This window comes from Gallus gallus, chromosome 28 (assembly GCF_016699485.2).
Source record: "Gallus gallus isolate bGalGal1 chromosome 28, bGalGal1.mat.broiler.GRCg7b, whole genome shotgun sequence".
NCBI lineage: Eukaryota > Metazoa > Chordata > Aves > Galliformes > Phasianidae > Gallus > Gallus gallus.
Window position 1 is genome coordinate 485,575 of NC_052559.1, and position 21,034 is coordinate 506,608.

At 57.9% G+C, this 21,034-nt stretch overlaps 2 protein-coding genes across 2 annotated transcripts; both read left to right on the plus strand.

Annotated features, from left to right (window-relative positions):
- The first annotated feature begins 3,776 nt into the window (after positions 1–3,776).
- Positions 3,777–9,208, plus strand: LOC121107725 (PHD finger protein 7-like). Its single transcript, XM_040653602.2, has 9 exons — positions 3,777–6,019; positions 6,352–6,443; positions 6,549–6,650; positions 6,909–7,033; positions 7,228–7,390; positions 7,506–7,612; positions 7,830–7,943; positions 8,094–8,212; positions 8,386–9,208. The coding sequence occupies exons 1-9, from the start codon at positions 5,968–5,970 to the stop codon at positions 8,964–8,966; spliced, it is 1,455 nt and encodes a 484-aa protein (XP_040509536.1). The 5' UTR covers positions 3,777–5,967; the 3' UTR covers positions 8,967–9,208.
- Positions 9,209–14,203: 4,995 nt separating this feature from the next.
- On the plus strand, positions 14,204–18,971 carry LOC107055318 (PHD finger protein 7-like). The gene is made up of 9 exons (XM_040653589.1): positions 14,204–15,784; positions 16,117–16,208; positions 16,314–16,415; positions 16,674–16,798; positions 16,986–17,148; positions 17,270–17,376; positions 17,594–17,707; positions 17,858–17,976; positions 18,149–18,971. The coding sequence occupies exons 1-9, from the start codon at positions 15,733–15,735 to the stop codon at positions 18,727–18,729; spliced, it is 1,455 nt and encodes a 484-aa protein (XP_040509523.1). The 5' UTR covers positions 14,204–15,732; the 3' UTR covers positions 18,730–18,971.
- Positions 18,972–21,034: the final 2,063 nt, after the last annotated feature.

The following is a 21,034-nucleotide window of genomic DNA, read 5'->3' on the forward strand; positions in this document are numbered from 1 at the left end:
CCTGTGCTTGACTGGGGTGTCAAAGCTTGGGCACAGCACTCCAGATGGGGCCTCGCAAGGGCGAAGTAGAGAGGGACATTCTCCAAGTCCCTCTGCAAGCACACACTGCTGGCTCATCTCCAGCTCTTTGGCCATATGACCCCCAGGTCCTTCTCCACAGGGCTACTCCCTCGGTGTTCTCCTCCCAGCCTCTACCCGTATCTGCCACTGCCTCCACCCAAGTGCAGCACCTTGCACTTGGCCTTGTTAAAGCTCCCTAGATGCTCACGTGCCCTCTGTTTCAGCGTGTGTCCAGGCCCCTCTGGACAGCGTCTCTGCCTTCTATTGTGTCAACTGCACCGCTCAGCTTGGTGTCATCAGCAAACCTGCTGGGGGTACACTCTGTGTACCACTGCCTGTGTCCTTGATAAAAGTGTTCAAGAGCACCAGTCCCAAGACAGACCCCTGGGTGCCCGGCCTCCGCCTGGACGTACAGCCGCTGACAACAACCCTCCGCCCACGACCATCCAAACAATCTGTATCCACCTATCTGTCCAACACTCAAAGGCACGTCCCTTCAATTTAGAGATAAGGAGGTGCTGTGGGACCATGTCAAAGGCCTTGCACGAGTCCAGGCAGAAGACATCGGTTGCCCTCCCTTTGTCCATCAGTGCCATCACTCCATCACCAAAGGCCTCCACATGGGTCAGGCACGACTGCCCTTGGTGAAGCCGTGCTGGCTGTCTTGCATCACCTCCTCATCTCGCGTGTGCCTTAACATCTCCTCCAGGAGGATCCACTCCGTCATATTCCCAGGCCCAGAGATGAGGCACAGCAGCCTCTAGGCCCAGCCGGGCTCTGGCCCCAGCCCCAGTGAGGCACGAGGTCTAAAATCACCATGGATCAAGGCTCCGCTGGCAGGGCAGCCCAATTCTGGGGGTGTTTCATGGCTTGGGCTTGCCACTCTTTTATATTGTTAATTCATAAGTAGCAAACCATTTAATTTTTAATCTATTTCTTAAAACGCCGGGGGAAACAAAAAGGAGAGGAGCAAAACATGAAACTAGTAGGATATTTGATTTTTTTTTTAATTGTTTTATTTTCTGGGTGAAACTAATATATAATTGCCCTGTTTGATGTCAATGGTTGCAACTTTTTGTGAGGTCTCGTGGTGTTTGTCAGAGATTGTGGATGAAATTTTACTCTTCCCATGCTTCGCTCGTCGCAACTGTTCACAAGTGTGCTTACTGCCAAAAAGCGACAACGTGAATGAGGCTGGATTGCGAAGTGAGGGATGTTTCTGTCTGTTCAGAGAGGTCTTACAGAAGTCCAGGCAGGAGACATGGTTACATTTTTGAGTTGAATATCTGATCGGAACTCTATGCATTCCATCTGAAAATTGGCAGGTAATGTGTTGGTATCAACTTAAAATGGTGTCGCAAACAGAAACGGATGCGCTTCTTTGCAAAATTGAAATGTGTTTTCAAGTTCCTTTATCAAAAGAGAAAGCATGGCTGCATATTCTTTGCCATTCAGAGCACTGTGTGGGTCCTGTGTGCTCACGGGCCCTCATCCTGTAGGGGGACTTCAGCCATCCGGACATCTGTTGGGAAGACCACACGGCGAGCTGCAAGAGGTCCAGAAGGCTCGTGGAATCCATTGATGACAACTTTCTGGTCCAGGTATTGGACAGGCCAACCAGTGGTGAAGCGTTGCTGGGCCTGCCGCTCACCAATGCGGAAGAGATCATCAAAGGCGTCAACGTTGGAGGCAGCCTGGGCTGCAGCAACCATGGCCTGGTTGAGTTTGTGATCTCAAGGGATGTGGGCCTGGCAAAGAGTGGGGTCAGGACCCTGAACTTTGGAAGAGCGAACTTTAAGCTGTTCAATGGATTGTTGGCCAAGATCCCCTGGGATGCTGTCCTTAAAGAGAAAGATGTTGAGGAGAGCTGGCTACTCTTCCAGGATGCCCTCCTGAAAGCACAAGAGGTCTCCATCCCTCTGAATAAGAAAGTGGGCAGACGAGATAGGAAACCGGCACGGCTCGGCAAGGACCAGATGTAGGATCAGGAAAGCCAAGGCGCAGGCAGAGCTGAACTTGGTGAGGGATGTGAAAAACAATAAGAAGACATTCTACGGGTACACTGGCCAGAAGAGGCAGGCCAAAACAGGTGCACCTTCTTTAGTAAATTTAAAAGGAGAACTGGCTTCAACGGACAAAGAGAAAGCTGAGGTACTGAATGAGTTCTTTGCCTCGCTCTTCACTGGTGGCCAGGATTCTGGTCTTTCTCACGTCCCTGAGCCCTGCACCCCCAGGCCTCTAGGTGGGGACCAGGGGGGTAAATCCCCTCCCACGGTAAGGGCAGAGCAAGTCCGAGACCGCCTCAGGAGACTGGATGAGTACAAGTCTTTGGGGCCAGATGGCGTGCGTCCCAGGGTTCTGCAGGAGCTGGCTGAGGTGGTTGCCAAGCAACTCTCCATCATACAGACTGGAAGGAGCAGTCCTTGAGAGCAGCTCTGCAGAGAAGGACCTGGGGGTCCTGATGGATGACCAACTTAACGTGAGCCAGCAGTGTGCTCTTGCAGCTCGGAAAGCCAATGGTATCCTAGGCTCCATCATGAGCGGGGTGGTCAGGAGGGACAAGGAGGTGATTGTCCGTCTCTACTCTGCTCTTGTGAGGCCCCATCTGCAGTACTGTGTCCAGGTATGGAGCCCCCAGTACAAGAAAGACAGAGAGCTGTTGGAGAGGGTCCAGAAGAGGGCCACAAAGATGATCGGGGGCAGGAGCACCTCCCCTACGAAGACAGGCTGAGGGAGCTGGGCTTATTCAGCCTGGAGAAGAGAAGGCTGCGGGGTGACCTCATTGCAGCCTTTCAGGACCCGAAGGGAGCCTACATACCAGAAGGGAGTAAACTCTTTGAAAGGGTAGATAACAGCAGGACAAGGCGGAACCGTTCTAAGTTGAAAGAGGGAAGATTTAGGTTGGATGTTAGGGGGAAGTGCTTTACCAGGAGACTGGTGAGGTGCTGGAACAGCTGCCCAGAGAGGCTGTGGATGCCCCGTCCATCCCTGGAGGTGTTCAAGGCCAGGCTGGACGGGGCCCTGGGCAGCCTGGTCTAGTAAATGGGGAGGTTGGTGGCCCTGCCTGGCAGGGGGGTTGGAGATTCATGATCCTTGAGGTCCCCCCAACCCAGGCCATTCTGTGACTCTGATTCTGTGGGTCAGGTCTCCAGGGACGGAGCATCCACGGCATCTCTGTGCAACCTGTGCCAGTGCCTCACCACCCCCCCTGCAGAAGATTCTGTCCCTGTGGCCAACCTAAATCTCCCCTCTTGGAGCTGGAAACCACATTGACACATTCGTCAGTTTTTGAGCAGGAAATAAGAGCGGGTATGCATACATAGATATTTAGCTCGCTATTTTTCTTCCTCGATGTGTTATTTCCTATAACCCTGACTGCAAGTCCGTACGCGGAGCACCGCCGGCAACTCCGACCACCCCGCAGCCCGACGGAGCGGCAGCGCAGAGCCGCCACAGCAACCAGGCGCCACTTCCGCTCTTCTCAGCGCATGCGCAGTACGACCAGGAGGACTTCTTACCATAGAGATGGCGGGGCTGACGGCACGGAGCAGTCCGAGCGAAGAGGCGCTACTTCCGGGTTTCCCGAGGCCTGGCGGGGGTCTGTTGTCGCAGAGGCGGGCGGTACAGAGCGGAGACAGCGGAGCGACGCGTTGCGCAGCTCCGGGAGGCCTCGGTGGTGCTCTGCGGGACTGTGCGGGCCCCGGGGGAGGGTCCAGAGCGCCCAGAGTGCTCCCACAGCTCGTATGACCCCCCACCGCCCATAACTCAAAGCGCCGCCACGGCGGTCCCGACAGTTTCGGCTGCAGTTCCGCGCTTCGCTCACGCGGTGGCAGCAGAGACGGAGAAAAGAGCGGCACGGAGCCTGGGGACCGCCACTGGGACCGGGGTGAGCCCGGGGGGACGGGGCGGGGCTTGGCTCTTCTCGAGGAAACGCCTTCGTTCCAAGGGCGTTCCGACTCGTCTGCCCTTGAGCTCTGCGAAAGCGGGTGGCGTTTGCCGTTCCTGAGCGCACAAGAGCTTCCACCGAAGGCGATGATGCCCGGAAGGCAGCAGTCCTACCGTTCTCCCATCACCGATGGTTCTCGCTAAGCCACGTCCCTCAACACAGCATCCAAACGCTCTTTGAACACCTCCAGGGTCGGTGACTCCACCACCTCTCTGGGCAGCCCATTGCAGTGCCTGACCACCCTTTCAGACAAGTAGTATTTCCTAACGTCCAGCCTGAACCTTCCGTGGTGCAGCTTGAAGCCATTCCCTCTCGTCCTATCACTGTCACACGAGAGAAGAGGCTGACCCCCAGCTCACCACAGCCTCCCTTCGGGTAGTTATAGAGAATAAGGTCTCCCCTGAGCCTCCTCTTCTCTAGACTGAACAATCCCAGCTCCTTCAATTACAATTCATAAGGCCTGTGCTCCAGAGCCCTCACCAGCTTTGTTGCCCTCCTCTGGACGCGCTCCAGGGCCTCGATGTCTTTCTTACCGTGAGGGGCCCAAAACTGGACAGGTACGGATGTCACCATGCCAGCCTGGGTTTGGTGAGGCCTGGAGTATGATCAAAATTTTGGGAACGCAGTGACAGGGGCAGACACCTCTCGGAGTGTGATTCCCAACCTCCTGTCTTAATGCAAATCTCAAGAACACGAGCCATGTCACCAAACCACTGCTCACAGCTGTTTGCTGAACCTGACACATTCTACTCCCCAGTCCTGCAGATCCATCACTTATGGAGAAGGACAGATGCAAGGGTGCGTTTGGGACTGCCTTCATGCTCCCCGATGTGCCCCAGAGAGCAAGGCAGGGAAGGCCACAAGACCACGATGCCAAAGCAGACAGAAGACCTTCAGAAATCTGGGTAGAGACTGAGGTGAGGAGAACCAGGCAGTGTTCTGCCTTGAGGATCTCTCCTTGCACAAAGTCTTGGTGGAGGTGGGATATGTGAGATGGCTTAATCTTCCATGACAAGAGCTGACAAGAAGCAGAGATAAGAATCATTCAGTCCTACCACAGGCAGGATGCCTCCTACCAAGCAGGAGCAACCAACCGCTCACCCTTATGCAGTACCAGGGCTGCATTTTGTGGAGAAGCACTGAGAGCAACGGATCCAGAAGTGCCATCATCTACACAAAAGGCTCTGTTTTAATTCCGAAGAACAAGGAGCTTAATGGCGCTTTGGAAATCTAGCACACCCGAAAGAGAGGCACTGTAACTAAAGCATGGATGTTTGCAATATGATCTCTTTTCACAGTTTCTAAATGGGTGCTTGGTTTCATTTTTGCCGGGCATGCCCCCTATACAGCTGGAAAATACTAGTTTCAGGACAGTCTCAATGAAATCTCCTTTCCATACTGAAGGGTAATGTTTTCTTAACAATGCAATTAGCCCTTAGTAAGCCTAAAGGTCACTTACAGGGAACTTTGTCACCTGATTGCTCTGACAGTGGGAGAGCGGGGCCAAAGCCTGGACTTAGTGGGCAGCGAAGACAGGCATCTGGGATCCCTTTCAAGGGAAGGGGGCATTGACAAAGCCCTTGGAAATGAAATAGGAGCCTTCACCTTACGGAGGTGACTCTGTGCAGTGGAGAAAGGAGGGAACCGGGTCTTCTGGAGGTGATGCGTAATACGGAAAGAAGAGGGGAGATACAGGTTGGGTGTTGGGAGGCAAGTGTTGATTCTGTTGAGGGTGGGGACGCACTGGAACAGGTTGCCCCGGGACGCCGCCATGTTGCTTGGGGGCCTGGGACCCACTCCGCCCTGGAGGGGGTAGGCGTGATGTCACAGTGGGTGGCGGGGAGCAGGCATTGTGACGCGCGGGGCTGGGAGCAGAGCAAAGGCTGCCGGGCTCAGAGCGTGTGTCAGTGCGGCCTGGCGAGGTGCAGAGAGAGCAGGGACTCTCCAAGTGCTCACCGCCGATGCGCAACATGTCCAGTAGGAAGCGGAAGTCCCCCGACTCCGGGGAGCAAGGTGAGAGCAAAGGATCCCTGCGCGCAGCTCCCCGCCGCCGGGCAGAGGGGTGCTGGGGGTCTGCCAGCGGCTGAGAGGGAAAGAAGGGGCAGGCAGGGGCTCCCCGGCTGCCGCTGGGCACAGCACCTCTGCTCCTCGGCAAGGGGCTCAGCCTGGGCTGTGGCTGCCCGCTGCCACCGTTGGGCCTGCAGTGCCCCGTCCTCCTGCACCGCCTCCAGCCCTGCCCCTCAGCCGGCACGGCAAGCAAAGAGCACGGCCCTGGGGACAGCCCTCAGGGAAAGCTGGCCCCGCAAGGTGCTCACTGCTGCTCGCATTTGCTCTCTCCTCTGCAGCGTGCGTGCTGTGTCGCCGCGCGGATGTCAACCCGGACATCTGCGGGCGCACCTTTGCCGAGAGTGACCTCTGTGTGCATGAGTTCTGCTTGGTGAGTTCCAGCCCTCAAGGGCTCCTGCCAGCTTCCTGCCAGGGATGCTCCCTCCCTTCCTTTGCGTCCTAACGAGATCCTGCCCTGCTCTGTCCTCTCCGACAGCTTTTTGCCAACATCCGCTTTGAGGAAAGCGCCCCCTGGGAGGAAACTGTGGGCCTCCCGGTTGGTACCATCAGGTGCAGAATCAAGCAGGCAGACCAGAAGGTGAGGCCCTGAAGGGAGCGGTGAGCTTTGTGCCAGGAGAGGCTCACGCCAGCTTAGGCTGCACCCAGCGAAAGCAATCGCAGCCCTTCCAGCGGGCACCAGGCCCAAGTCCTGCCATAGCAGACGAGCCTTCTCCACCAGGCGGCTCTGCAGAGTGGGACCCAGCAGCTCCCGCAGCCTGTGCCCTGCCCAGAGGTGCGGGGCCGGCCGTGGAGGCCCTGGGCCTGCTGCTGACTGGGGCTGCCCTGTTCTTTTCAGCAATGCTTTGTTTGTGGCGAGAGAGGAGCCGCCATCAGCTGCGCAGAGAGAGGCTGTGCACGCAGCTTCCACCTGCCCTGCGCCGTGGACGGCGAATGTGTCACCCAGTTCTTTGGGCAGCACAGGTAAGGGCTGTCAGCAGCAACCAAGCCAGGGAGGAACCCGCAGCGACAGCTCCCAGCAGCCTGCCAGAGCCAGAGCCAGAGCCAGAGCCAGAGCCAGAGCCAGAGCCAGAGCCGGGGCCTGGGGGCGCCTGCCTGCCTGCTCTGCCCTCCTCGCAGCGCTTCTCACCGTGCCCATCGCTTGCATCTTCCCCCAGGTCCTTCTGCCGCGAGCACCGCCCGCGACAGGCAGTGGAGGCAGCTCCATCCCAAGGCACCGACTGCGTCATCTGCCTGGAGCCCATGGGGGACAGCACGTCCTACCAGACCCTGAGGTGCCCAGCGTGCAAGCACACCTGGTTCCACCGCAGCTGCGTCCAGGTAGGAGCCCTCCCCTCAGCCTGCGGCTACGGCCGGCGCTCAGCAGCACCAGGCCCCGCTCACGCTCACGCTCACGCTCACGCTCACGCTCACGCTGCTTCTGCTTCTCCGGCAGGGGCAGGCCATGAACGCCGGCACTATGTGCTTCCAGTGCCCCATTTGTCAAGACACGGAGCAGTTCCGTGCAGAAATGTCCACTCTGGGGATCCAAATCCCAGTCAGGTTGGTGTCCTTCTCCCCAGCTCTGCAGACGTGAAGGCGCGAGCGCTGGGCCTGCCCAGGGACTGTCCCGGCAGGCCTGGCCCTTTGCTGTCTCACGAGCATAGGCCTCAGCTTCATGGAGAAGCTGGAAACGGGGTTGGCTTGGATCAACAGGGATACCCTGGATCACACACGGGGGGCATCGGCGGCTCATCACATTCCCTCCCCTCTCTCGTAGGAGACCGTCTTGGTGGGATGACAGGACCTACCCATCGCTTCTACGGAGGCACGGGCGCTGCGATGTCAGCACGTGCCTTTACCCAGGAGGCAGGGAGCAGGAAGAGGCGGATGGGTGAGTTACCTCAGCAGGCCTCCGGGCTTCCGCGGGGGATCTCAGCCTCAACACGGGATGGGGAACAAGGGCTGAGCACCGCAGATGTGTTGGCCGCTGCCTGGCTTGGCTCACCTTGTCCTCACAGCCACAACCCGTTTGCTTCCCCAGGCCCTGGCAGCTGCTCCTCTGCAGCTCCTGTGCTGCAGAAGGGACCCACCGACGGTGCTCCTACCTGAGCAACAGAGTTAACAGCTGGGAGTGTAACAGCTGTGCTGGCGTGGGCACCGGTAAGATGCAACCAGTCGTGCTTCCCTAGGCAGGGGCCGGGCAACACCTGGCAGCGGGTGCTGCTCAGGGCGGCCTTGCCAGACTCTCTCTGCCCCAGAAAAGGAGGGCAGCCCGTTCCGACCCGAGGCTGCAGCTTCATCAATTCAACTGACCTCCCTGCCTCCCCTTACAGCCTCCAGCAGCAACACGGAGCGCGCCGGCCCCAGTACTTCCAGCCAAGGGGCTCTGGAGCCTCCCCGTGGCTCCCAGGGACTGGAGAACATCAGCTCCGGCCCCAGCAGCCAGGCAGCATCGGGCCTACCGCAGAGATCCCAGCTGCCTGAGAACAGCCACCTGCCCAGTGAGCCTGGGACACGGCAGAGGACAGTCCGCCCACGCCTCCCTGCGGATCACGAGGCATCTCGACACCGCGGGAGCGGCCGTACAACAGCCCCACGCACCAGCAGCGGCTCCCGCAGGTCCACCCAACAGAGGGCATCGCGGCCCTCCGCAGATTCCCCGGTGGCTGCGCCCAGGAGGGGTCCCAGGCAGCAGGGGACGGGCCGGGTACGAAGCCGCTCCCCGCTACAAGATCGGGCCTCGCGTTCCCAGAGCCGGCCCAGAAGAAGCCGTGGCAGCAGACAAACGCCACGCCAAGCTGCACGGAGCAGCACACTCTGCTCGGCCACCCCAGTGACATCGAGGCCCTCGAGGGGTTCCCCGCAGCCGGGACACAGAAGAGCCTCCAGGCAGCAAGGGAGGGCCCACACATGAAGCCCTTCCACAGCGGGACGTCAGGCTGCGACTTCCCACAGAGACCCGAGCACACCGCGGCAGCCGGTCCCAACAGCGGCGGCCAGCCTGGGCACAAAGCTGCTCCCAGGTCGGTCCATCAGCAGAACCATAATCTCCACAGCCCGACCCTCAGTGTGCATAGGAACAGCCGTGTGCCAATGACACCTGCTCAACTTGGTCAACATCAGCCAAGACAATAAATCCCACACTCATTTACACCAGCTTCGTTCCCCTCGTCTTTTCCTGGGGTGGGCAGAGTTCAGACCTCGACCACAGGCTTGTCTCCTCCCCAGCAGAATGGCTTAGGGTGGAGGGGACCTTCAATAGCGTCCGGTTCCAACCCCCTGGCCGCGAGCAGCTTTGCGCACCACCAGATCAGATCAGGATGCCCAGGATCGCATCCAGCCTGGCCTCACATGACTCCAGAGATGGGGCATCCAGAACCCCTCTGGGCAGGATCTTGCTGTTCCAGTGCCCCGCCACTTGCTGAGCAAACAATCTCTTCCTAACGCCTAACCTCTCTCTATCCTCTTTTCGTTTAAAGCCAGTCCCCCTTGTCCTATCACTATCGGCCTGTGTAAAAAAGTCAGTCCTCCTCCAGCTTGGCAGGACCCTTCAAGTACTAGAAGGCTGCAACGAGGTCTCCCCGGAGCCTTCTGTTTTGAAAGCTAAATGAACCCTGTTCCCTACACCTGCCTTCATTGGTGAGGTGCTCCAGCCCTTGGATCATCTCTGTGGCCCTCCTCTGGACCAACTCCAACCGCTCCACATCCCTCCTGTGCTTGACTGGGGTGTCAAAGCTTGGGCACAGCACTCCAGATGGGGCCTCGCAAGGGCGAAGTAGAGAGGGACATTCTCCAAGTCCCTCTGCAAGCACACACTGCTGGCTCATCTCCAGCTCTTTGGCCATATGACCCCCAGGTCCTTCTCCACAGGGCTACTCCCTCAGGTGTTCTCCTCCCAGCCTCTCCCCGTATCTGCCACTGCCTCCACCCAAGTGCAGCACCTTGCACTCGGCCTTGTTAAAGCTCCCTAGATGCTCACGTGCCCTCTGTTTCAGCGTGTGTCCAGGCCCCTCTGGACAGCGTCTCTGCCTTCTATTGTGTCAACTGCACCGCTCAGCTTGGTGTCATCAGCAAACCTGCTGGGGGTACACTCTGTGTACCACTGCCTGTGTCCTTGATAAAAGTGTTCAAGAGCACCAGTCCCAAGACAGACCCCTGGGTGCCCGGCCTCCGCCTGGACGTACAGCCGCTGACAACAACCCTCCGCCCACGACCATCCAAACAATCTGTATCCACCTATCTGTCCAACACTCAAAGGCACGTCCCTTCAATTTAGAGATAAGGAGGTGCTGTGGGACCATGTCAAAGGCCTTGCACGAGTCCAGGCAGAAGACATCGGTTGCCCTCCCTTTGTCCATCAGTGCCATCACTCCATCACCAAAGGCCTCCACATGGGTCAGGCACGACTGCCCTTGGTGAAGCCGTGCTGGCTGTCTTGCATCACCTCCTCATCTCGCGTGTGCCTTAACATCTCCTCCAGGAGGATCCACTCCGTCATATTCCCAGGCCCAGAGATGAGGCACAGCAGCCTCTAGGCCCAGCCGGGCTCTGGCCCCAGCCCCAGTGAGGCACGAGGTCTAAAATCACCATGGATCAAGGCTCCGCTGGCAGGGCAGCCCAATTCTGGGGGTGTTTCATGGCTTGGGCTTGCCACTCTTTTATATTGTTAATTCATAAGTAGCAAACCATTTAATTTTTAATCTATTTCTTAAAACGCCGGGGGAAACAAAAAGGAGAGGAGCAAAACATGAAACTAGTAGGATATTTGATTTTTTTTTTAATTGTTTTATTTTCTGGGTGAAACTAATATATAATTGCCCTGTTTGATGTCAATGGTTGCAACTTTTTGTGAGGTCTCGTGGTGTTTGTCAGAGATTGTGGATGAAATTTTACTCTTCCCATGCTTCGCTCGTCGCAACTGTTCACAAGTGTGCTTACTGCCAAAAAGCGACAACGTGAATGAGGCTGGATTGCGAAGTGAGGGATGTTTCTGTCTGTTCAGAGAGGTCTTACAGAAGTCCAGGCAGGAGACATGGTTACATTTTTGAGTTGAATATCTGATCGGAACTCTATGCATTCCATCTGAAAATTGGCAGGTAATGTGTTGGTATCAACTTAAAATGGTGTCGCAAACAGAAACGGATGCGCTTCTTTGCAAAATTGAAATGTGTTTTCAAGTTCCTTTATCAAAAGAGAAAGCATGGCTGCATATTCTTTGCCATTCAGAGCACTGTGTGGGTCCTGTGTGCTCACGGGCCCTCATCCTGTAGGGGGACTTCAGCCATCCGGACATCTGTTGGGAAGACCACACGGCGAGCTGCAAGAGGTCCAGAAGGCTCGTGGAATCCATTGATGACAACTTTCTGGTCCAGGTATTGGACAGGCCAACCAGTGGTGAAGCGTTGCTGGGCCTGCCGCTCACCAATGCGGAAGAGATCATCAAAGGCGTCAACGTTGGAGGCAGCCTGGGCTGCAGCAACCATGGCCTGGTTGAGTTTGTGATCTCAAGGGATGTGGGCCTGGCAAAGAGTGGGGTCAGGACCCTGAACTTTGGAAGAGCGAACTTTAAGCTGTTCAATGGATTGTTGGCCAAGATCCCCTGGGATGCTGTCCTTAAAGAGAAAGATGTTGAGGAGAGCTGGCTACTCTTCCAGGATGCCCTCCTGAAAGCACAAGAGGTCTCCATCCCTCTGAATAAGAAAGTGGGCAGACGAGATAGGAAACCGGCACGGCTCGGCAAGGACCAGATGTAGGATCAGGAAAGCCAAGGCGCAGGCAGAGCTGAACTTGGTGAGGGATGTGAAAAACAATAAGAAGACACTCTACGGGTACACTGGCCAGAAGAGGCAGGCCAAAACAGGTGCACCTTCTTTAGTAAATTTAAAAGGAGAACTGGCTTCAACGGACAAAGAGAAAGCTGAGGTACTGAATGAGTTCTTTGCCTCGCTCTTCACTGGTGGCCAGGATTCTGGTCTTTCTCACGTCCCTGAGCCCTGCACCCCCAGGCCTCTAGGTGGGGACCAGGGGGGTAAATCCCCTCCCACGGTAAGGGCAGAGCAAGTCCGAGACCGCCTCAGGAGACTGGATGAGTACAAGTCTTTGGGGCCAGATGGCGTGCGTCCCAGGGTTCTGCAGGAGCTGGCTGAGGTGGTTGCCAAGCAACTCTCCATCATACAGACTGGAAGGAGCAGTCCTTGAGAGCAGCTCTGCAGAGAAGGACCTGGGGGTCCTGATGGATGACCAACTTAACGTGAGCCAGCAGTGTGCTCTTGCAGCTCGGAAAGCCAATGGTATCCTAGGCTCCATCATGAGCGGGGTGGTCAGGAGGGACAAGGAGGTGATTGTCCGTCTCTACTCTGCTCTTGTGAGGCCCCATCTGCAGTACTGTGTCCAGGTATGGAGCCCCCAGTACAAGAAAGACAGAGAGCTGTTGGAGAGGGTCCAGAAGAGGGCCACAAAGATGATCGGGGGCAGGAGCACCTCCCCTACGAAGACAGGCTGAGGGAGCTGGGCTTATTCAGCCTGGAGAAGAGAAGGCTGCGGGGTGACCTCATTGCAGCCTTTCAGGACCCGAAGGGAGCCTACATACCAGAAGGGAGTAAACTCTTTGAAAGGGTAGATAACAGCAGGACAAGGCGGAACCGTTCTAAGTTGAAAGAGGGAAGATTTAGGTTGGATGTTAGGGGGAAGTGCTTTACCAGGAGACTGGTGAGGTGCTGGAACAGCTGCCCAGAGAGGCTGTGGATGCCCCGTCCATCCCTGGAGGTGTTCAAGGCCAGGCTGGACGGGGCCCTGGGCAGCCTGGTCTAGTAAATGGGGAGGTTGGTGGCCCTGCCTGGCAGGGGGGTTGGAGATTCATGATCCTTGAGGTCCCTCCCAACCCAGGCCATTCTGTGACTCTGATTCTGTGGGTCAGGTCTCCAGGGACGGAGCATCCACGGCATCTCTGTGCAACCTGTGCCAGTGCCTCACCACCCCCCCTGCAGAAGATTCTGTCCCTGTGGCCAACCTAAATCTCCCCTCTTGGAGCTGGAAACCACATTGACACATTCGTCAGTTTTTGAGCAGGAAATAAGAGCGGGTATGCATACATAGATATTTAGCTCGCTATTTTTCTTCCTCGATGTGTTATTTCCTATAACCCTGACTGCAAGTCCGTACGCGGAGCACCGCCGGCAACTCCGACCACCACGCAGCCCGACGGAGCGGCAGCGCAGAGCCGCCACAGCAACCAGGCGCCACTTCCGCTCTTCTCAGCGCATGCGCAGTACGACCAGGAGGACTTCTTACCATAGAGATGGCGGGGCTGACGGCACGGAGCAGTCCGAGCGAAGAGGCGCTACTTCCGGGTTTCCCGAGGCCTGGCGGGGGTCTGTTGTCGCAGAGGCGGGCGGTACAGAGCGGAGACAGCGGAGCGACGCGTTGCGCAGCTCCGGGAGGCCTCGGTGGTGCTCTGCGGGACTGTGCGGGCCCCGGGGGAGGGTCCAGAGCGCCCAGAGTGCTCCCACAGCTCGTATGACCCCCCACCGCCCATAACTCAAAGCGCCGCCACGGCGGTCCCGACAGTTTCGGCTGCAGTTCCGCGCTTCGCTCACGCGGTGGCAGCAGAGACGGAGAAAAGAGCGGCACGGAGCCTGGGGACCGCCACTGGGACCGGGGTGAGCCCGGGGGGACGGGGCGGGGCTTGGCTCTTCTCGAGGAAACGCCTTCGTTCCAAGGGCGTTCCGACTCGTCTGCCCTTGAGCTCTGCGAAAGCGGGTGGCGTTTGCCGTTCCTGAGCGCACAAGAGCTTCCACCGAAGGCGATGATGCCCGGAAGGCAGCAGTCCTACCGTTCTCCCATCACCGATGGTTCTCGCTAAGCCACGTCCCTCAACACAGCATCCAAACGCTCTTTGAACACCTCCAGGGTCGGTGACTCCACCACCTCTCTGGGCAGCCCATTGCAGTGCCTGACCACCCTTTCAGACAAGTAGTATTTCCTAACGTCCAGCCTGAACCTTCCGTGGTGCAGCTTGAAGCCATTCCCTCTCGTCCTATCACTGTCACACGAGAGAAGAGGCTGACCCCCAGCTCACCACAGCCTCCCTTCGGGTAGTTATAGAGAATAAGGTCTCCCCTGAGCCTCCTCTTCTCTAGGCTGAAGCAATCCCAGCTCCTTCAATTACAATTCATAAGGCCTGTGCTCCAGAGCCCTCACCAGCTTTGTTGCCCTCCTCTGGACGCGCTCCAGGGCCTCGATGTCTTTCTTACCGTGAGGGGCCCAAAACTGGACAGGTACGGATGTCACCATGCCAGCCTGGGTTTGGTGAGGCCTGGAGTATGATCAAAATTTTGGGAACGCAGTGACAGGGGCAGACACCTCTCGGAGTGTGATTCCCAACCTCCTGTCTTAATGCAAATCTCAAGAACACGAGCCATGTCACCAAACCACTGCTCACAGCTGTTTGCTGAACCTGACACATTCTACTCCCCAGTCCTGCAGATCCATCACTTATGGAGAAGGACAGATGCAAGGGTGCGTTTGGGACTGCCTTCATGCTCCCCGATGTGCCCCAGAGAGCAAGGCAGGGAAGGCCACAAGACCACGATGCCAAAGCAGACAGAAGACCTTCAGAAATCTGGGTAGAGACTGAGGTGAGGAGAACCAGGCAGTGTTCTGCCTTGAGGATCTCTCCTTGCACAAAGTCTTGGTGGAGGTGGGATATGTGAGATGGCTTAATCTTCCATGACAAGAGCTGACAAGAAGCAGAGATAAGAATCATTCAGTCCTACCACAGGCAGGATGCCTCCTACCAAGCAGGAGCAACCAACCGCTCACCCTTATGCAGTACCAGGGCTGCATTTTGTGGAGAAGCACTGAGAGCAACGGATCCAGAAGTGCCATCATCTACACAAAAGGCTCTGTTTTAATTCCGAAGAACAAGGAGCTTAATGGCGCTTTGGAAATCTAGCACACCCGAAAGAGAGGCACTGTAACTAAAGCATGGATGTTTGCAATATGATCTCTTTTCACAGTTTCTAAATGGGTGCTTGGTTTCATTTTTGCTGGGCATGCCCCCTATACAGCTGGAAAATACTAGTTTCAGGACAGTCTCAATGAAATCTCCTTTCCATACTGAAGGGTAATGTTTTCTTAACAATGCAATTAGCCCTTAGTAAGCCTAAAGGTCACTTACAGGGAACTTTGTCACCTGATTGCTCTGACAGTGGGAGAGCGGGGCCAAAGCCTGGACTTAGTGGGCAGCGAAGACAGGCATCTGGGATCCCTTTCAAGGGAAGGGGGCATTGACAAAGCCCTTGGAAATGAAATAGGAGCCTTCACCTTACGGAGGTGACTCTGTGCAGTGGAGAAAGGAGGGAACCGGGTCTTCTGGAGGTGATGCGTAATACGGAAAGAAGAGGGGAGATACAGGTTGGGTGTTGGGAGGCAAGTGTTGATTCTGTTGAGGGTGGGGACGCACTGGAACAGGTTGCCCCGGGACGCCGCCATGTTGCTTGGGGGCCTGGGACCCACTCCGCCCTGGAGGGGGTAGGCGTGATGTCACAGTGGGTGGCGGGGAGCAGGCATTGTGACGCGCGGGGCTGGGAGCAGAGCAAAGGCTGCCGGGCTCAGAGCGTGTGTCAGTGCGGCCTGGCGAGGTGCAGAGAGAGCAGGGACTCTCCAAGTGCTCACCGCCGATGCGCAACATGTCCAGTAGGAAGCGGAAGTCCCCCGACTCCGGGGAGCAAGGTGAGAGCAAAGGATCCCTGCGCGCAGCTCCCCGCCGCCGGGCAGAGGGGTGCTGGGGGTCTGCCAGCGGCTGAGAGGGAAAGAAGGGGCAGGCAGGGGCTCCCCGGCTGCCGCTGGGCACAGCACCTCTGCTCCTCGGCAAGGGGCTCAGCCTGGGCTGTGGCTGCCCGCTGCCACCGTTGGGCCTGCAGTGCCCCGTCCTCCTGCACCGCCTCCAGCCCTGCCCCTCAGCCGGCACGGCAAGCAAAGAGCACGGCCCTGGGGACAGCCCTCAGGGAAAGCTGGCCCCGCAAGGTGCTCACTGCTGCTCGCATTTGCTCTCTCCTCTGCAGCGTGCGTGCTGTGTCGCCGCGCGGATGTCAACCCGGACATCTGCGGGCGCACCTTTGCCGAGAGTGACCTCTGTGTGCATGAGTTCTGCTTGGTGAGTTCCAGCCCTCAAGGGCTCCTGCCAGCTTCCTGCCAGGGATGCTCCCTCCCTTCCTTTGCGTCCTAACGAGATCCTGCCCTGCTCTGTCCTCTCCGACAGCTTTTTGCCAACATCCGCTTTGAGGAAAGCGCCCCCTGGGAGGAAACTGTGGGCCTCCCGGTTGGTACCATCAGGTGCAGAATCAAGCAGGCAGACCAGAAGGTGAGGCCCTGAAGGGAGCGGTGAGCTTTGTGCCAGGAGAGGCTCACGCCAGCTTAGGCTGCACCCAGCGAAAGCAATCGCAGCCCTTCCAGCGGGCACCAGGCCCAAGTCCTGCCATAGCAGACGAGCCTTCTCCACCAGGCGGCTCTGCAGAGTGGGACCCAGCAGCTCCCGCAGCCTGTGCCCTGCCCAGAGGTGCGGGGCCGGCCGTGGAGGCCCTGGGCCTGCTGCTGACTGGGGCTGCCCTGTTCTTTTCAGCAATGCTTTGTTTGTGGCGAGAGAGGAGCCGCCATCAGCTGCGCAGAGAGAGGCTGTGCACGCAGCTTCCACCTGCCCTGCGCCGTGGACGGCGAATGTGTCACCCAGTTCTTTGGGCAGCACAGGTAAGGGCTGTCAGCAGCAACCAAGCCAGGGAGGAACCCGCAGCGACAGCTCCCAGCAGCCTGCCAGAGCCAGAGCCAGAGCCAGAGCCAGAGCCAGAGCCAGAGCCGGGGCCTGGGGGCGCCTGCCTGCTGCTCTGCCCTCCTCGCAGCGCTTCTCACCGTGCCCATCGCTTGCATCTTCCCCCAGGTCCTTCTGCCGCGAGCACCGCCCGCGACAGGCAGTGGAGGCAGCTCCATCCCAAGGCACCGACTGCGTCATCTGCCTGGAGCCCATGGGGGACAGCACGTCCTACCAGACCCTGAGGTGCCCAGCGTGCAAGCACACCTGGTTCCACCGCAGCTGCGTCCAGGTAGGAGCCCTCCCCTCAGCCTGCGGCTACGGCCGGCGCTCAGCAGCACCAGGCCCCGCTCACGCTCACGCTCACGCTCACGCTCACGCTCACGCTCACGCTGCTTCTGCTTCTCCGGCAGGGGCAGGCCATGAACGCCGGCACTATGTGCTTCCAGTGCCCCATTTGTCAAGACACGGAGCAGTTCCGTGCAGAAATGTCCACTCTGGGGATCCAAATCCCAGTCAGGTTGGTGTCCTTCTCCCCAGCTCTGCAGACGTGAAGGCGCGAGCGCTGGGCCTGCCCAGGGACTGTCCCGGCAGGCCTGGCCCTTTGCTGTCTCACGAGCATAGGCCTCAGCTTCATGGAGAAGCTGGAAACGGGGTTGGCTTGGATCAACAGGGATACCCTGGATCACACACGGGGGGCATCGGCGGCTCATCACATTCCCTCCCCTCTCTCGTAGGAGACCGTCTTGGTGGGATGACAGGACCTACCCATTGCTTCTACGGAGGCACGGGCGCTGCGATGTCAGCACGTGCCTTTACCCAGGAGGCAGGGAGCAGGAAGAGGCGGATGGGTGAGTTACCTCAGCAGGCCTCCGGGCTTCCGCGGGGGATCTCAGCCTCAACACGGGATGGGGAACAAGGGCTGAGCACCGCAGATGTGTTGGCCGCTGCCTGGCTTGGCTCACCTTGTCCTCACAGCCACAACCCGTTTGCTTCCCCAGGCCCTGGCAGCTGCTCCTCTGCAGCTCCTGTGCTGCAGAAGGGACCCACCGACGGTGCTCCTACCTGAGCAACAGAGTTAACAGCTGGGAGTGTAACAGCTGTGCTGGCGTGGGCACCGGTAAGATGCAACCAGTCGTGCTTCCCTAGGCAGGGGCCGGGCAACACCTGGCAGCGGGTGCTGCTCAGGGCGGCCTTGCCAGACTCTCTCTGCCCCAGAAAAGGAGGGCAGCCCGTTCCGACCCGAGGCTGCAGCTTCATCAATTCAATGACCTCCCTGCCTCCCCTTACAGCCTCCAGCAGCAACACGGAGCGCGCCGGCCCCAGTACTTCCAGCCAAGGGGCTCTGGAGCCTCCCCGTGGCTCCCAGGGACTGGAGAACATCAGCTCCGGCCCCAGCAGCCAGGCAGCATCGGGCCTACCGCAGAGATCCCAGCTGCCTGAGAACAGCCACCTGCCCAGTGAGCCTGGGACACGGCAGAGGACAGTCCGCCCACGCCTCCCTGCGGATCACGAGGCATCTCGACACCGCGGGAGCGGCCGTACAACAGCCCCACGCACCAGCAGCGGCTCCCGCAGGTCCACCCAACAGAGGGCATCGCGGCCCTCCGCAGATTCCCCGGTGGCTGCGCCCAGGAGGGGTCCCAGGCAGCAGGGGACGGGCCGGGTACGAAGCCGCTCCCCGCTACAAGATCGGGCCTCGCGTTCCCAGAGCCGGCCCAGAAGAAGCCGTGGCAGCAGACAAACGCCACGCCAAGCTGCACGGAGCAGCACACTCTGCTCGGCCACCCCAGTGACATCGAGGCCCTCGAGGGGTTCCCCGCAGCCGGGACACAGAAGAGCCTCCAGGCAGCAAGGGAGGGCCCACACATGAAGCCCTTCCACAGCGGGACGTCAGGCTGCAACTTCCCACAGAGACCCGAGCACACCGCGGCAGCCGGTCCCAACAGCGGCGGCCAGCCTGGGCACAAAGCTGCTCCCAGGTCGGTCCATCAGCAGAACCATAATCTCCACAGCCCGACCCTCAGTGTGCATAGGAACAGCCGTGTGCCAATGACACCTGCTCAACTTGGTCAACATCAGCCAAGACAATAAATCCCACACTCATTTACACCAGCTTCGTTCCCCTCGTCTTTTCCTGGGGTGGGCAGAGTTCAGACCTCGACCACAGGCTTGTCTCCTCCCCAGCAGAATGGCTTAGGGTGGAGGGGACCTTCAATAGCGTCCGGTTCCAACCCCCTGGCCGCGAGCAGCTTCGCGCACCACCAGATCAGATCAGGATGCCCAGGATCGCATCCAGCCTGGCCTCACATGACTCCAGAGATGGGGCATCCAGAACCCCTCTGGGCAGGATCTTGCTGTTCCAGTGCCCCGCCACTTGCTGAGCAAAGAATCTCTTCCTAATGCCTAACCTCTCTCTATCCTCTTTTCGTTTAAAGCCAGTCCCCCTTGTCCTATCACTATCGGCCTGTGTAAAAAAGTCAGTCCTCCTCCAGCTTGGCAGGACCCTTCAAGTACTAGAAGGCTGCAACGAGGTCTCCCCGGAGCCTTCTGTTTTGAAAGCTAAATGAACCCTGTTCCTTACACCTGCCTTCATTGGTGAGGTGCTCCAGCCCTTGGATCATCTCTGTGGCCCTCCTCTGGACCAACTCCAACCGCTCCACATCCCTCCTGTGCTTGACTGGGGTGTCAAAGCTTGGGCACAGCACTCCAGATGGGGCCTCGCAAGGGCGGACTAGAGACGGACGTTCACTGCCCTGCCCTGCTGGACTCCTTTCTCAGGCCTTCCGGGCTGCAAGCACACACTGCTGGCTCATCTCCAGCTGTTTGGCCATATGACCCCCAGGTCCTTCTCCACAGGGCTACTCCCTCGGTGTTCTCCTCCCAGCCTCTCCCCGTATCTGCCACTGCCTCCACCCAAGTGCAGCACCTTGCACTCGGCCTTGTTAAAGCTCCCTAGATGCTCACGTGCCCTCTGTTTCAGCGTGTGTCCAGGCCCCTCTGGACAGCGTCTCTGCCTTCTATTGTGTCAACTGCACCGCTCAGCTTGGTGTCATCAGCAAACCTGCTGGGAGTACACTCAATCCCGCTGCCTGTGTCCTTGATAAAAGTGTTCAAGAGCACCAGTCCCAAGACAGACCCCTGGGTGCCCGGCCTCCGCCTGGACGTACAGCCGCTGACAACAACCCTCCACCCACAACCATCCAAACAATCTGTATCCACCTATCTGCCCAACACTCAAAGGCACGTCTCTTCAATTTAGAGATAAGGAGGTGCTGTGGGACCATGTCAAAGGCCTTGCACGAGTCCAGGCAGAAGACATCGGTTGCCCTCCCTTTGTCCATCAGTGCCATCACTCCATCACCAAAGGCCTCCACATGGGTCAGGCACGACTGCCCTTGGTGAAGCCGTGCTGGCTGTCTTGCATCACCTCCTCATCTCGCGTGTGCCTTAACATCTCCTCCAGGAGGATCCACTCCGTCATATTCCCAGGCCCAGAGATGAGGCACAGCAGCCTCTAGGCCCAGCTGGGCTCCGGCCCCAGCCCCAGTGAGGCACGAGGTCTAAAATCACTATGGATCAAGGCTCCGCTGGCAGGGCAGCCCAATTCTGGGGGTGTTTCATGGCTTGGGCTTGCCACTCTTTTATATTGTTAATTCATAAGTAGCAAACCATTTAATTTTTAATCTATTTCTTAAAACACTGGAGAAAAAAAAAAAGGAGAGGAGCAAAACATGAAACTAGTAGGATATTTGATTTTTTTTATTATTGTTTTATTTTCTGGGTGAAACTAATACATAATTGCCCTGTTTGATGTCAATGGTTGCAATTTTTCATGAGGTCCCATGGTGTTTGTCAGAGGCCTTATTTTGTGTTGCACGCTCCCAGCTGGTCTCTCTGCAGAGCCCAAGCCCCCTCTCTCCAGAGAGACTCTCCACCTACGGCTGAGGTGCAGCTGAGTGGCGGATTTGTCTTTTCACACCTGGTCCAGGTGAGGATACAGGTACAGGAATGAGAGATGGCACATTGCTGCCAGACAAATGCTTATTGCCATGAAGCACAGAGAGATTCAGTATTTCTGGGAGCAAACCCTTTCCAGCTTTACTGTGGATAGGAGATGGGTAAGGGTAAGTGCGGAGCAACCCTGCACAGACACTGCTGACAACAAGCACAGAAGA

What these genes read in the sequence shown, in the direction of transcription:
- LOC121107725 (XM_040653602.2), top strand. Translation starts at nt 5,968, where the DNA reads ATGCGCAACATGTCCAGTAGGAAGCGGAAGTCCCCCGACTCCGGGGAG. An exon ending in TCAAGCAGGCAGACCAGAAG is followed by an intron (nt 6,651 to 6,908) that starts GTGAGGCCCTGA and finishes TGTTCTTTTCAG; the next exon opens with CAATGCTTTGTTTGTGGCGA. An exon ending in TCCACCGCAGCTGCGTCCAG is followed by an intron (nt 7,391 to 7,505) that starts GTAGGAGCCCTC and finishes CTTCTCCGGCAG; the next exon opens with GGGCAGGCCATGAACGCCGG.
- LOC107055318 (XM_040653589.1), top strand. Translation starts at nt 15,733, where the DNA reads ATGCGCAACATGTCCAGTAGGAAGCGGAAGTCCCCCGACTCCGGGGAG. An exon ending in CCCCGACTCCGGGGAGCAAG is followed by an intron (nt 15,785 to 16,116) that starts GTGAGAGCAAAG and finishes TCTCCTCTGCAG; the next exon opens with CGTGCGTGCTGTGTCGCCGC. An exon ending in GGGATCCAAATCCCAGTCAG is followed by an intron (nt 17,377 to 17,593) that starts GTTGGTGTCCTT and finishes CCTCTCTCGTAG; the next exon opens with GAGACCGTCTTGGTGGGATG.